Source organism: Triticum aestivum, chromosome 2A (assembly GCF_018294505.1).
Source record: "Triticum aestivum cultivar Chinese Spring chromosome 2A, IWGSC CS RefSeq v2.1, whole genome shotgun sequence".
In the NCBI taxonomy this organism is placed as follows: Eukaryota; Viridiplantae; Streptophyta; class Magnoliopsida; order Poales; family Poaceae; genus Triticum; species Triticum aestivum.
This window is the reverse complement of record NC_057797.1, coordinates 762,679,313-762,693,225: the sequence shown is the minus strand read 5'-3', so window position 1 is coordinate 762,693,225 and position 13,913 is coordinate 762,679,313. Positions and strand designations below refer to the sequence as shown.

Sequence of the window (13,913 nt, the reverse complement as noted above, 5' to 3'; positions counted from 1 at the left end):
TATAGTGTCAAAAAGCGTCTTACATTTTGGGACGGAGAGAGTATCTACGAATGGAATTTCAGTGCCATCATGGAGTTGCGATAGTCACACAACCATATTCTCACCTGATGGTCACTCCACATATAACCTAGCTGCAGACTAATAGTTGCACACCGTAAAAGAGAGTATTCTGCTCCTCCTTAGTAGTGTGCAAGTGCAACATCCAGTGAAAAATGTCAGGCGATCGAAAATCAGCAGTAGCTTGTGTCCATTTAATGGTGTATCCTTGTGCAATGCAGGCACACCCCATGCTGACATCCGGGGAGCGGGGGACACTGCGCCGGTGCCTCGACTTCGAGAAGCTGGACCTCGAGGCATGCAAGGGCCCGTCCGAGCAGCGGTTGCCCGAGCTCCAAACCCCTTATTCGTCGTGAACAAGGATGGCAATGCTGAGGCAGGTCGTGGTGGGGCGAGCAGAAGGAGGCGTTGGGGCTTTACCTGCGGAGGGTGCAGGGCCAGGTAGCTGATGGGGAGACCAAGGACCAGAGTAGGCGTCCAGGATGTTGCAGCAACAACGGTCGCGTTATCGGATTGGATCACAATTGGCAATTCTGACCGCTGTATACTCATTGACAATCCTTCAAGAATAGCGCTAATCTCTGCTTCAAGGGCATCTTTGCAGTTGAACAGGTACTGATAAGCCGAGAAGATAACCTCCCCCTCGGAATCCCTAAGCACCATGCCGGACCCAGCTAGTCCTGTCTCCTTGCCGTGATGGTACGAGCAAGAGTGGCATCTGGGACTGCAAAGCTTTCACCATTGTTACTTGGCAACAAGTACCGCACTGTCGATTTTGTTGTGGTCTCGACCTCGCTAGCTGCATTGCGTAGCTGCGAGTCATGACGCCGCGAACGCGACACAATGGTTTGTATAACATCACAATCTGGCGCGTTTATCTGAGTTGTCAGGCTGTAATGGATGGGCTTCTTTCTTTCTGATGAATTATTTGCTCTCTTCAGTTCATACATTGTGCAACTCTCAACCTCAACGTACAGAGGAGAGGGCTGGTCTTGATGTTGGGGAGTAACCGACAACAGTAACATGAACTTCGTCTTCATAAATTGCAAAAGCTCCCAGCCCCTTGCCGCTCCCGCTCCGGCGGCAATCTTGAGCATAATGAGAACATAAGAACCGAATTGGGTTAACTGAAGAACCCAAGTTGGTGTGTTTCTTTCAGATTTCATTGTTAAAGACCTCTCTGCACCCCAATGGAAGTTCAAGTAAAGGAGGGCAATATTATTCCCTTGGTTTTTAGACATGTTTTCACTATGAACATGAACATTGCTAGTACAATCTTGTTATCTGGTTGTTGTTTGTGGTTATCACCTGATATTCACAAAGACACAAGCATGGAAACTGATGGCACGCAGAGAAAGAGAACAAGGAACGATCCTGTAGTAGCATCCTTGCTCCAGTACTCATCAAAAGTCTGAAACAGCCAATACATACAGAAGAAAGGCAAAAAAGGAAAAAGGAAAAATGTAGGAGAAAGATCCCCTCAGGCTACAAGTTGTACTAATACAAAAATTATTTGCTTTCTGCTTCTTCTTGCACAAGCACCAAACGCCGATGAGCCAGAACAAGGGCATCAGAAGCACCAAACGTAGGAGAAAGATCCCCTCGGACTATATAATACCTGCTTTCTGCTATTCGTTCACGGAAGGAATCATAAGAAACCAACGGTGTAAACTAGGGGCAGAAACAGGTACCATTTCATCGCCCCTTGTCGCCCAACCTCTTGAGCAGCTTCCCAATGTCATAGCAAATCTCAATCTTGTCGTCTTTGATCTGCTGCCGGACGGAGCGGCTCGTCTCACCGGCCGCCAGATAGGTCCGCAGGAGGGACTCGTATGCTTTGCCGTCGATGCACCCGAGCGCCCTCAGGCAGTTGCAGAACCTCTCGGCGCCTTGCACGTCCTTCTGCTCTTCGAAGTACTTGGAGAACTTCGGGATCTTATCAGGATCCAGCTTCCCTGCTTTCTTGGGGAGCTTCGTCACATTCTCGACCCAGTTCAGCGCTGATTTCATGTCCCCTGTCCCCATGTAGTGATCGAGAAACAGCTCGCATGTTTTAGAGTCAAAACATGCACCCATTTCCTTGGCCTTTTCCCACAGCTGCTCTGCTTCCTTGGCCATGCCATTCTTCAGGTGGGCTCGAGTCATCACGTTAGTCAGCTTCACGTCATAGCACTCATGATTAGACTCCCATTCCTCAAAGACCTGCTTCATGTAATCAGCATCATTGAGCTTAAGAAGAGCCTGCAGCATGCTGAAGTAGCTCGTGTTAGTCACTTTGGGGAAAGTGCCCTTAACCACGCCCCACACCCTCTTGACCTCGCTCAAATTGCCTACGGAAGCATATAGACTCATAAGGAAATCAAAAGGCTGTCTGCCATCACGATCTTGAACAAGGCCCTCAAGTTTCTTCAGAGCAGACTCTGCTTTTTCAACCAAACCAGCACTCTGGTAGATGGAAGCCAGTGTGCTGTATGCAGACCACCCTAGAACCCCACCCTTTTCTTCCATTTCTTTTAGAACTTGTTCAACGTCATCTATCTTGTTCAATGCCGCACAGCTGGTCATCAGAATGCAGCACGTCAGGTTATCCGGCTTAACATTCTTCTCCTTCATCTCCTCAAACAGGCTACAGACCTTCTTATGCTGGCCTAACTTCATGTATAGGGACATGAGATTGTTGATGGGCAGAGTGCTGGATGCGATGCCTAGCTCATCCATCTTGCGATAAAGGTCTGTTGCTTTCTCTTCCTTTTTCGATGAGCAATAACAGTTCAGAAGTGCCCCAAAGGTTCGATGGTTTTTGGCTGGATCAGGAAGGCCTTCAAAATATTTTTCAGCTGCCTCGATGCCACGCACTTTGTAGATGAGATCCAAACGTATTGCATGGTTAGTGTAAGACATGTTCATGCCCTTTGTATGAACCATCCAATCCATCAACTGCCATAAGAAAAGACAAATCCTTGCATAAGTACAGCAGACATGATTAAACACCAATTGCAGAAGTACAAACAGAAGGTATGAAACAAAGATGAGTTGAGAACTCCAGCCATACTACAAGTAAAAAATTTCTGGCATTGAAGACAACTGTGCACATAGTTGTGATAACATACTATTACAGATATTGAAATATGGAACATTAAACATATCAAATCTCCTCCCTACTCTGCTTGAAAACATATTATTTTATACGCACATCAGAAAACTCTGAAACAGAACAAGCATTCTAATTAGGGTCAGCACTCAGCAGACTGGTTTGCCGCTTCTGTGGTGTGATGTGCTGCAGAAATGCTCATAGAATCTAGTTCAGAGGATCTTTAAAAGCTCTATCAAAATATTTCTGTTACCGCTAGCTAAGAAAGAGGCTATCAATGTTGCCCAACCATTTGCTGATATAGCCTGCGAAATTATTTGCGGATTGTACGTATGTAGGCTGTGTTTGGTTGGTGCTCACATTAGCACTGCCAAACCTCTGGCAGCCCATTCATATTTCAATTCTTGCTTGGCTCGTTGCGAAAAATTGGATTTCTATGAGTGCCCACCCATTCCCCTCACAATTTCCTAAAAATAATTGACCAAGTGAGGGCACAGGATTCCTTGGCCGAAAATCTGCACTGGGGCATCAACGAAACATGCCCATAATACAGAGCTCTGCTTTTGAAAGTCAATTTCAGAGGAAACAGTTTAGTTCCATCATGAATCCGGAAAGTCCTTGCACCAAGGGCGCCGAATGAACCGTGCAAAGCTAAGATTTCACAACGATTACTTCTATTCCCTTCGTGCAATCTAATAATGGACGGCCAATACCTAAATTAGTTGGAGGAGGCAAAGCCGAATCACTTCATCTACTCATTCAGTTCCAAATTAATTGAGCACATTGCAGAATAACGCTGCAAAAAACCATCTTTCCGGTACCAATCCCGTCCTAAGCAGAGCACCGACATTAACCAACAAGCAGAGAACGCGACAGGGGATATAGTCATTCGTACCTCGAGGGCCTGGGAATGGCGCTTGTACCTGCGGAGCTCCTTGACGTAGCGCTCGAGATCCACGGAGCGCGTCTCCCGGCCCTCCCGCAGCCACTTGTTCATCACCGCCGACACGCTCCCCTCCCCGGCGTTCCCCAGGGCCGACAGCCGCCGGTACAGCGGGCGCGAGTCCTTGGTCCCCGCCGCCGCCGCCTTCTTCGCGCCCTCCGCATCCGGCGCCGCCTCTGCTGCGGGATGCGCCGCCTTCTCCGCGTCCTGGGGGGCGACGGCGCGCGCCGCCCGCTTCCCGACGGGGCGCGCCGCTTTCTTCGGGTTCTTCGCGGCGGGGGCCGGCGCCTCCCGTGCCACCTCGGCGGCGGTGGAGAGGAGGCGGCGGAGGAAGCGGGCGCCGGCGGAGGGGGCGAGCGCCGCCATGGGTTTAGGGTTTTGGTTTGGGGGTTTCGACTCTGGGTCTGGGAGGGGAGGAGTGGAGCCGGCGACGATGAAACACCGGGCGCCGGTTTGTTAACTGGTCATGCCCGTGCGGTCGCTAACCAAAATGATGCAACTGTATATTGAACTAACCCAAAAGTATAGACCAGTAAGAGCAGTTGGACTTGTCAAATCCGGCCCCCCGTACGTCCGGCGACACATCCGGGCACATTCGCAGACGCATCCGGACGGGCAGTCATATTTCACTCCCGGTATCCACATGTCTTAAATTCATACTCTTAAATCCATTCACACCGATCATACAAGCCAATGTCACACGTAAATGACTAAGTTTGGTACCAAACATAAATAGTGTTGCATAAAAATTATTTGAAGTGTACAACTCAAACATCAGCTTTTTGGTTTCCATTATGGGTCCAAATATGCTCCACGAGATCATCGAGTAACCGCGCGTGCACATGATGATCTCGAAGATTCTGATACATCTGTAGAAAGCTCATAAGCTGAGCTGCATCTTGACCTTCCGAGGTTTGAACTTGTTCTCCAAATGCTTCAAAATCATTGGCTTGGGCAACACCATCACCCTCATCCTCCACAATCATATTGTGCAAAATAACACAACATGTCATGAGCTGCCACAGATTCGCTGCAGACCCACGAACAATTCTCCAACGAGCTTGAAGCACTCCGGATGCCCTCTCTGCATCCTTCCTACCTGCTTCCTGCATTGTTGTAAAGTGGCTCTGTTTCCCGCCCTATGGTTCGTATATGGTCTTCACAAACCCCACCCACTAAGGATAGGTACCATCGCAAGATAGTATCCCATGTTGTGGTCTCGCCCGCTGACGAGCAAATGGATCCGGTAGGTCCGGGGTGGATTTGGTGCAATTTGCGATGGGGTCGGGCTGTCGGCTCTGACGTGGTGGAGGCGCCGGGCGCTTCCATATCCGCCACATATTTGGCCTGGATATGAGGGGTGCCGGTCAGCCTGGTCATTTGGGGCCCGTTTAAGGCGCCAATCTGGGTCGCATTTTTGTGACGGGACAGTGAACGAGCCGTCCGCCTGGGCGTTTGAGACCTGTTTAAGGTGCCCGTCCGGATCGCATTTTTGTGATGGGACAGTGAACGAGCCGTCCGTCCAGGCGTTTGAGGCGGGTTTGGGGCACCCGACTATAGATGCTCTAATGCACTTAGTAAAAAATCCACAACATGACATGGTTCAAGCGACACTGTCGGTTCTCTATCATTAGGGCTTCCTCTTCTCTTGCCGCAACTGTGCCAGCGTTGAGATCTCCAATTCCCTCCTCCCTAGAGCTGTTTAGGTTCCACTCGGGCTGACCCAGAGGCACTCTTTGCAGCGCTTTTCCCGTCCTTGGTGGGTTTCCTCGGAGATATGAGAGTCAGTATTTCTCCAAAGCCCATAAACAGTTATCTCTTCTCGGAAGAGGAAGCCATGGCGCTGGAATCTTTGACTTCTACGGTGAAGGAACAATTTGATCTTGAGCCAATGATGGAGTTGGGATTGACGGAGGACGATCTCTGGATTATGACATGAAAAAGGAGGATCAAAACCCGACTGAGGCTACTCGTTGGATGGCCATCACTCGGGTCAACACGGACATGGAGTATGGTAAATTTTGGTTCTATAAGAATATGTGATCTGCTCGAGATCTTGCTCAAGAGGTTAAATCAAATCTTTCGACGAAAATTTGTACACGATGCCATTCTCATGTCTCGGTAACCGGGAGAAAGTTATGGACAACGGCTCGTGGATGTATATATTTTTTTGTCATTCTTGCACCCTACGATGAGTTCACGAAGCTGAGCTCAATTCAACTATTCAATATAGCCATTTGGATTCAGATCTATGATCTCCTAGATGGTTTCATGGGGCTGCTAAAAAATGCTTGCAAGTAAAGTGGGAGAATTCATATACGTTGAACCAGCACCACAAGATTTCTCTGAGAGTTTCTTTCAGGCTTGGGTTAAATTGAATCTAGGGAAACCGCTTAAAAACACACCATCCATTGTGAAAGACAACAAACACCATCTTCTCCGTTGAAGTATGAATGGTTGCCGGAATGGTGTGCAGTTTGCGGTATATTAGGTCATGTTTACAAAAGAGTGTGGCAACCATATCCACCATCCAAATGCGCTAGTTTTCAAGGATATCAAAACTTCAGGGAGTATATGAACACCATGAGGAAGGGTTTGTGGAACAGGCAGAGGGAGATCTGGCCGAAGTAGCGGCAATCATGATCACATGGACAATGATTATGTTGGAGATGAAGAGGAGTTCTAAGGCCAGGACGATGAATCGTAGGAGGAATTGGAGAGAAGGCTAGATCATATTAGGCAATGGAAAGCTGTGACTGCTAGGAAGAATAGTCAGATCATTATACAACCCAAAGGAGCCAAAACAAGGGTAACAAAGATATGCTTGATGTTGAAGGGAGTTGTTGGCTCTAACTCTCCCGACTCTAATGCTCCTAAAGGCAGCTCCCTAATTTATCTAGAGGGATCTTCGGTAGTAGGATCAATGAGCCAAAATTCTAGTACTACACCAAAGAGAGACTCAAAAGCAATGAATACCCTATGCTTAAATTGCCGGGTTGCGAGCGGCCGGAGATAGTTAATGAATAAACTACTTGGTTAACTTGTATCACTTGGGCTTAGTTTTTCTCTCGAACACTAAGTTGTCTACCACGAGAGCTCAAGATTTGCAGTTCAGGTTTGGGTTTTCTATCAATTTTGCTGTTAAGAGTGTTGGACATAGCGGCGGTCTGGTTCTCTTCTGGAACACCAACTTGGTGGTTGGCCTAAACTTGTTTAGCAACTCTCACATTGATGTAGTGATCCAGAATGAAAAGGTAGAAGAGAAGGAGTGGAGGTTCACCAATTTCTATGAAGAGTCGACAAGATATAAAAGGAAAAATAGATGGGAATTGCTGAAGTATTCGAGGAGAGAGTATGATTATCTTTGGCTCTGTGCCGGGGATTTAAATGAGATTCTTGAGGCGACATGAGAGGAAGACAGAGAGAGCCGACGCCACTACATTTGGAATATAGGAGAAGCGATCCGGAGATTCATTCCTGCTCATTCACTCCATTTCCATTTCATTCATCGCAAACACCATCATAGGGAGAGGAATTCCAAGTTATAAGGTAAGGGTCCGATTTTTCTTTTGTCAAGGACTGATCCTCTGTCAAATCACCACAAAAAATTGCATACACCTAGAAAACTTGTGCATCTTTGGTGCCAAAAAAATTCAATTTCTTTTGATTTGTTTGCTATTTTCTGAAATTTCAATCTTGTGCATCGAAACGCCGTCCTCTATATGCATATTCTTTTTTTTAGAAAATAAACTTTTTTTGAGAAACTTTAGAAAATAAACTTATTCACTTAAGTTTCGGCCCGCGACGAACTAGGAGTATTCTGCAGCCCATGTGTACCGTGTGTGGGCTTACTTCCCCAGCAGCACACACACACCCTCCTGCGAACTCACTCCCACAGAGCAGCACACACACACACACACAGCCGCCGCCGCCGCCGCTGCCGCTGCCGGACGGCGGCCGGAAGATGGCCTCGCTGGCGATCCCCGACGAGCTACTAGTGGACATCTTCCTCCGCCTCCCCACCCCAGAAGACCTCATCCGCGCCTCCGCCGCCTGCGTCTCCTTCCGCCGCCTCGTCGCCGACCGCTCCTTCCTCCGGCGCTTCCGCAAGATCCACCCCCCGCCCCTCCTCGGCTTCCTCGACTCAGGTCGGCACCTCTTCCACCCCGCCGTGCCGCCTCACCCCTCCGCGCCGGCGGCCAGCGCCGTCGCCCTCGCCGCCGACTTCTCCTTCGCCTTCCTCCCCGCCCCCGCCCGGGACTGGTCCGTGCGGGAAGTCCGCGACGGCCGCGTCCTCCTCGACAGACCCCGCCGCCACGACTCCGTCGATGGGTTCGGAGCCCTCTTCAAGGAGATGGTGGTGTGCGACCCCTTGCACCGGCAGTATCTCCTGCTCCCCCCAATCCCCGATGACCTAGCCGCTTCGGTCGTGGACCAACTCCTGGTAGAAGGGCATTGCTTGGCCGAGACCTTCCTCGTCCCTCCCGGCAACGGCGACGAGGAGGAGGGGACATCATTCCGGGTGATCTGGATGGGGCTGTTTGAAGCTAAGCTAGTGGCCGCTGTCTTCTCTTCCGGCACAGGGAAATGGCGAGCCTTTTCAAGCGAGTTGTTGCTGGGCTTCCTGTTATGGTCGTGGATGGATCTCTTCATGTCGCGCCATTATGCACATGGTTGCTTCTACTGGGTTTCAGGTTCAATTGAAAAGTTGCTAGTGCTTGACATTCAGAGGATGGAGTTCTCCATGGCCGACCACCCACTCTGTGCCAGACATTTGGACGATGATGTGGCCATCGTGGAGGCAGGCCAAGGCATGATTCGGATGTTTGTGCCTAAACCCGACACATCTCGCCTTAAATATAACGTTTGGCGAAACAATGCTGGGATTTCTACCCAGTGGCAGATGGAGGAGAGGACGTTCTCGCTGGATTCTGGGTCCTTGCTCACAGGTGCGGTGGGGAGGCACTTGCTCCTATATCAGTGTGGAAGCTCGTCGGTCCAGACAGGTGGTTTCACCCTCGACGTCGACACATCCCAGGTTGAGAGGGTGTGTGCTTCATTTCCTGCACCGTCACACGTATATTGCAACTTTTCACCATCGTTGTTATCGTCACCGACAGTGTCAAGTGGTAAGCTTTCCGTTGAGTGACAGATACCTCCTTCCCTTCATAGTTATCTCCACACAATTGCCCGGGTTGCTGCATGATTGAGCTTAACTGTACTAGTATCCTTAACAAAAAAATTGTTTACAGAACTTCGCTGCATTCTAGATAGTGTTCTCTATTCAAAGTTACCTGCGATTTTCTTAAATATTAATCCCATAGCTAAGATTTTCAATCAACATCCAACCATTCTCATCTCAAAGGTCACTTCATATATAGCCTAACTAGCAGTTGCACACCATAAAAGAGGGTATGTTGAGCCTTGCTAGTGTGCAGCTTTGTGTGAAAATTCTCAGACAACAGAAAATTAGCAATAGATTGAGCCCCTTGTGCATGCAGGCGCACGCCATGCTGACGTCCAGGGAGCTGGGGAATCTGTGCCAGTGCCTGAAGTACAGGAAGCTGGCCCTGGGGGCGCGCAAGGAACTGTCCTCCCAGTGGTCGTTCAAGCTTCAAACCACTTGTTCGCCGTCGTCAACGATGCCGAGGCGCGTTGTGCTGTGGCGAGGGAAAGGAGGACAGGTCTCACTTCATAAGTTGCCTTCAGTTTTCTTAAATGTCAATCACATTACTAAGCCTTCCAACCATTCTCATATGAAGGTTTTCATATATAACCCAGCGAGAGACTAATAGTTGCGTACTGTAAAAGAGAGCAAGTTCAGCCTCAGTAGTAGTGTGCAACATCAAGTGAAATTGTCAGACAACAACTGAGCTTGTGTCCATGTAATGGTGTATCCTTGTGCATATGCAGGCACACACCATGCTGCTGATGTCCAGGGAGCGGGGAGCGCTGTGCCGGTGCCCCAAGTGGAAGAAGCTGACCCTGGAGGCGTGCAAGGACCTGCCCTTGCAGTGGCCGCTCGAGCTCCAAACCCCTTGCTCGTCGTCGACAGTGATGCTGAGGAGGGTCGTGGCGGGCAGAGGAGGCGGCGCGCTGGGGCTGGACCTGTGGGGGGTGCAGGGGCTGGTAGCCGAGCTAGAGAGGGCGCGCGAGGAGACAAGGAGCCAGAGTAGCAGTACCATTGCATCCACGACGACCAAGGGCGTCAGGGTTGGATGAGTGACTCGTTCCTTTTTGTAAGTTTGTTGTGTGTTGGTCGCTGGTTATGAGGTTGATGAGCAAGGTTGGATTGCAAAGCTTTCACCGTTAGCTGCCCTGTTGGTCGCCGTGTCATCGTCGATTTTGTTGCGGTCTCGACTCATTAGCTGCATTGCGTGGCTGTGGGCCGTGAGGCAACGCTCGTCCATGGTGTATAAGATTGGTATTCAGCCCCCACTGTTGTGAGTAGACATTCATCTGAGTTAACATCCAGTTTTTGTCTGATGGTAAAATCAAGGTCATTTGCCTGTGGCATATGTTTTAGTAGACTTTGGAATGAGTTGAGTAGTTGTAGTGGACTTTGGAATGAGTTGAGTAGAAATTCCCAGTGGGAAACAAATCCAGCTTTGGAATTGGTATGCAGTACTACTTGGCAAGTACGTACTGTATTATTTTGTTGTGATTTGGAGCTCACAGAAGTTTGTGTGGGTATTCATGTCATGCGGATGAAGTTGATGTTACTGCCCGTTTACTCCCTCCGTCCCACAATATACGATGCTTTTGCAAGCTATACTTGTGAACATCTTATATCAAGTTGTTATCAGCACAGCTGTAGATTTTTGAGGGGCAAATATGGTTTGTGTCAGCATGTGGAAAAGACAGGTGAGACCAAACAAAATGTGTAAAAAAACTGAGAAGTGTGGGGCGATGAATTTTTATGACTCTTTCTAGCCTGCCTTTTCTAGTTTGACTTATACAACTAGCAGCATAGTACTCCCTCCGTCTCAAAATAAATGTATCAACTTTGTACACTTTTTACTATACAAAGTTGAGACACTTATTTTGGGACGGTGGGAGTATTTGATTATAACATCTGTTACCTTAAAAGGACAATATTTACTCTACTCTGGTGTGCACTGGCTGCAAGCAAACAGCATCAATAGCAGCACTGTTCACCCGAGAAGGATGCAAATGATATTCATTCATCTCTTTTTCTTTTTTGATTGATGATTGAAAAGCAATGATCTATCTGACACGTGTTCATCTGTCACGTTTTAACTCATGATTCGGTACTGAAACTACAAATTTAGTACGCACTGTACTGTACTGCTACGTTTACTGAATAGATAGATGATTTCTTGCATTTTTCTTGGCATTAAAAAAGACGCCACCAGCATTTTCGTCAAGTCAATTAACTGCTTCATTCCTTGCACATTTGCGTAAAAAAATCACTCAGCTACCGACCTTATGTGTCGAAGACCACAATTGGCATGGATGCCAAGGCGAGTCATGACCGATAACAAGAGAAGGAGGCATCAATTGAGTCTAGACCTACGAAGAATGCGTGGTTAGATGACAGAGCTAAAGAGGATGTGCAAGGTGATGAGGGGCTAGAGTACCAGAGGTGTCCAGACCACTGCAACCAAGGGCAACAAGTCCTTGGACAATGTGATCTTCCCTAGGATGTGCTACCACGTACAATGTGATCTTCAAATGATACATCCGTATCTAGACAAATTTAAGATAAGAATTTTGGGACGGAGGGAGTAATAGCTAGCTAAGGGAGTGACATTTTTGGGGCTGAGACCGCTAAGTAGGGTGCCTCCTCTCTTTTTCTCCATCTTTCTTGATCCTTTTGTAAAGTTGATTACATTCGGTTGACTTTTCATTCGGTTTGTGCATGTGCTGTGTTGATTGTTTGCATTATTGCCACTTGCAGTGAGTGAGCTATATATATGAGCAAGATTGTCCGGATGTGAAGTTTTTCACCAGCGTCTTTGCTACCATTGTGTAGACATAGATTACGCTTGGTGTTTGATGGATTCTCGTAATCTTGTTGTTCCAGTCGTTTTTCCTTATTTTATAGTACTACTTTAGTGTCTTGTTGATCTGCTTTGCCTATTTTTACACCTATTTTTATTACATCAGATCATAAAAAGAAGGACATCACATCATAGTTAAGCAACCGAAAACTAAGTCTTAATCGATGATATGGTACTGTGCTTCTTTTAGGGAAGTGCAGTTTTTTTATCTATCCACATTGGTTAAATAAAATGATCAGTGAAGTACTATAATGCACCTACTTATTCACTTTTCTTATAATAGCTTTTTTTTATAACAACTTATTCACTCTCTTTTTTGACAGAGAGAAACTAAACTTATTCACTTTTTTAGACAACTTTGTTTTAGACAAACTCCGAAGCTTTAATCAAACCGTCACAATGTTTACACGGACGAAAGTAAGACCATCCGGCTGCCCAAGCCACACATGCCGGACAGCCGATAGGGATAAAGCATGCTTCGCGAGTTTGTGAGTCTCGACATTCAAACTCCTAGATTCATGACTAAGAATACATGAAATAAAAGTACTCTTATGATCTACTACTTCATGAATGATTGCGCCATAAGAAGTCAGATTCTTGCTACAGATATCATCGATTACCACTTTGCAATCCGACCCCACCTTGATCCTCCGCTCATATAGATCATCTGATAGGGCCAGACCTTCTCTTATTGCCAAACACTCGAGGACAGTTGGGTCTCCATTGTTGGGACAGACTATTGCTGAAGCCCCCAGGAACACGCCTCGGCATCTCTAGCTATTGCGCGCCCCACTGCACCATATCTTCCTCCTCTCCCTACGGCTGCATCAACGTTTAGTTTTGCCATACCTGCAGGTGGTGCGATCCAAGGTAGTTGTTGAGTCCATCGTGGGTTAACTTGTTGTACTGACTTCTTCTCGATGGATTTCAGTTCGGATAAATAAGACTGGACAAAGCCATGAATGGAGAAAGGACACTGATAAATTTGCTCGTGAATTGCCTTTCGACGAACTCCCCACAGCGCCCAAAGGGTAACGCAGAGCCGCTGTAGGTATAGAGTGTTGTGCCAATCTCCAAAGAAAGTTTTTCAGCTTTGATGGGACCTTGATCCCCCATAGTTTTGTCCATCCCATGCTGTCCAAATCAAAGTGAGGCGAACCCTCCTCTCCATCTAACCACGCCTCCCTGCTGAGTTTGACTCGCTGGATCATCTTATATGCTGACCTGACAGTAAAGATTCCCCTTCTATCTTCACTCCATGCCCAAAAGTCCTCCACTTGCCTAGTGCAGAGAGGAATAGCCAAGATCGCTTCTGCATCTATACGGATGAAAACTGATCGCACTAGTTGCTCGTTCCAAGATGAGGTTGTGCTATTAATCAGCTCAGACACCTTACTTGGAGGCGCACGCATGAGTGATGTCGGTGGCCGCTTCATATTTTCCCTGGGAATCCAATCCTCAGACCAAATATTAGTTGTTTCTCCATTGGTTATTCTCTTAACAAGACCATGTACCATTATATCTCTGCCATCAAGAATAGACCTCCAAATCTCGGAAGGATGAGGGCCCAAAGTGGCTTTAAATAATGTTTGTTCCGGGAAGTAAACGGACTTTAAAATCCTAACGCTCAAGGATGATGGATTTTGAAGGATCCGCCACGACTGCCTTGCCAGCAATGCTAGGTTAAAGAGTTCCAGGTTGCGGAAGCCAAGCCCACCCAAGTGTTTGGGCTTCGTCATAACATCCCATGCTACCCAACACGATTTTACGTTTGCCTTGCTTGCTGCCCCACCAAAAC

General features: G+C 47.7%; 2 protein-coding genes across 2 annotated transcripts; one reads left to right on the top strand and one right to left on the bottom strand.

Moving 5' to 3' along the window:
- Window positions 1–1,414: 1,414 nt before the first annotated feature.
- LOC123191013 (pentatricopeptide repeat-containing protein At4g01990, mitochondrial) lies at window positions 1,415–4,562 on the bottom strand. The gene is made up of 2 exons (XM_044603763.1): window positions 4,044–4,562; window positions 1,415–2,994 (listed from the first exon to the last, which is right to left on the bottom strand). Exons 1-2 carry the CDS (start codon window positions 4,455–4,457, stop codon window positions 1,753–1,755), a joined length of 1,656 nt encoding a protein of 551 aa, XP_044459698.1. The 5' UTR covers window positions 4,458–4,562; the 3' UTR covers window positions 1,415–1,752.
- Window positions 4,563–7,944: 3,382 nt separating this feature from the next.
- LOC123191012 (uncharacterized) lies at window positions 7,945–10,621 on the top strand. Its single transcript, XM_044603762.1, has 3 exons — window positions 7,945–9,220; window positions 9,593–9,775; window positions 10,005–10,621. The coding sequence occupies exons 1-3, from the start codon at window positions 8,056–8,058 to the stop codon at window positions 10,265–10,267; spliced, it is 1,611 nt and encodes a 536-aa protein (XP_044459697.1). The 5' UTR covers window positions 7,945–8,055; the 3' UTR covers window positions 10,268–10,621.
- Window positions 10,622–13,913: the final 3,292 nt, after the last annotated feature.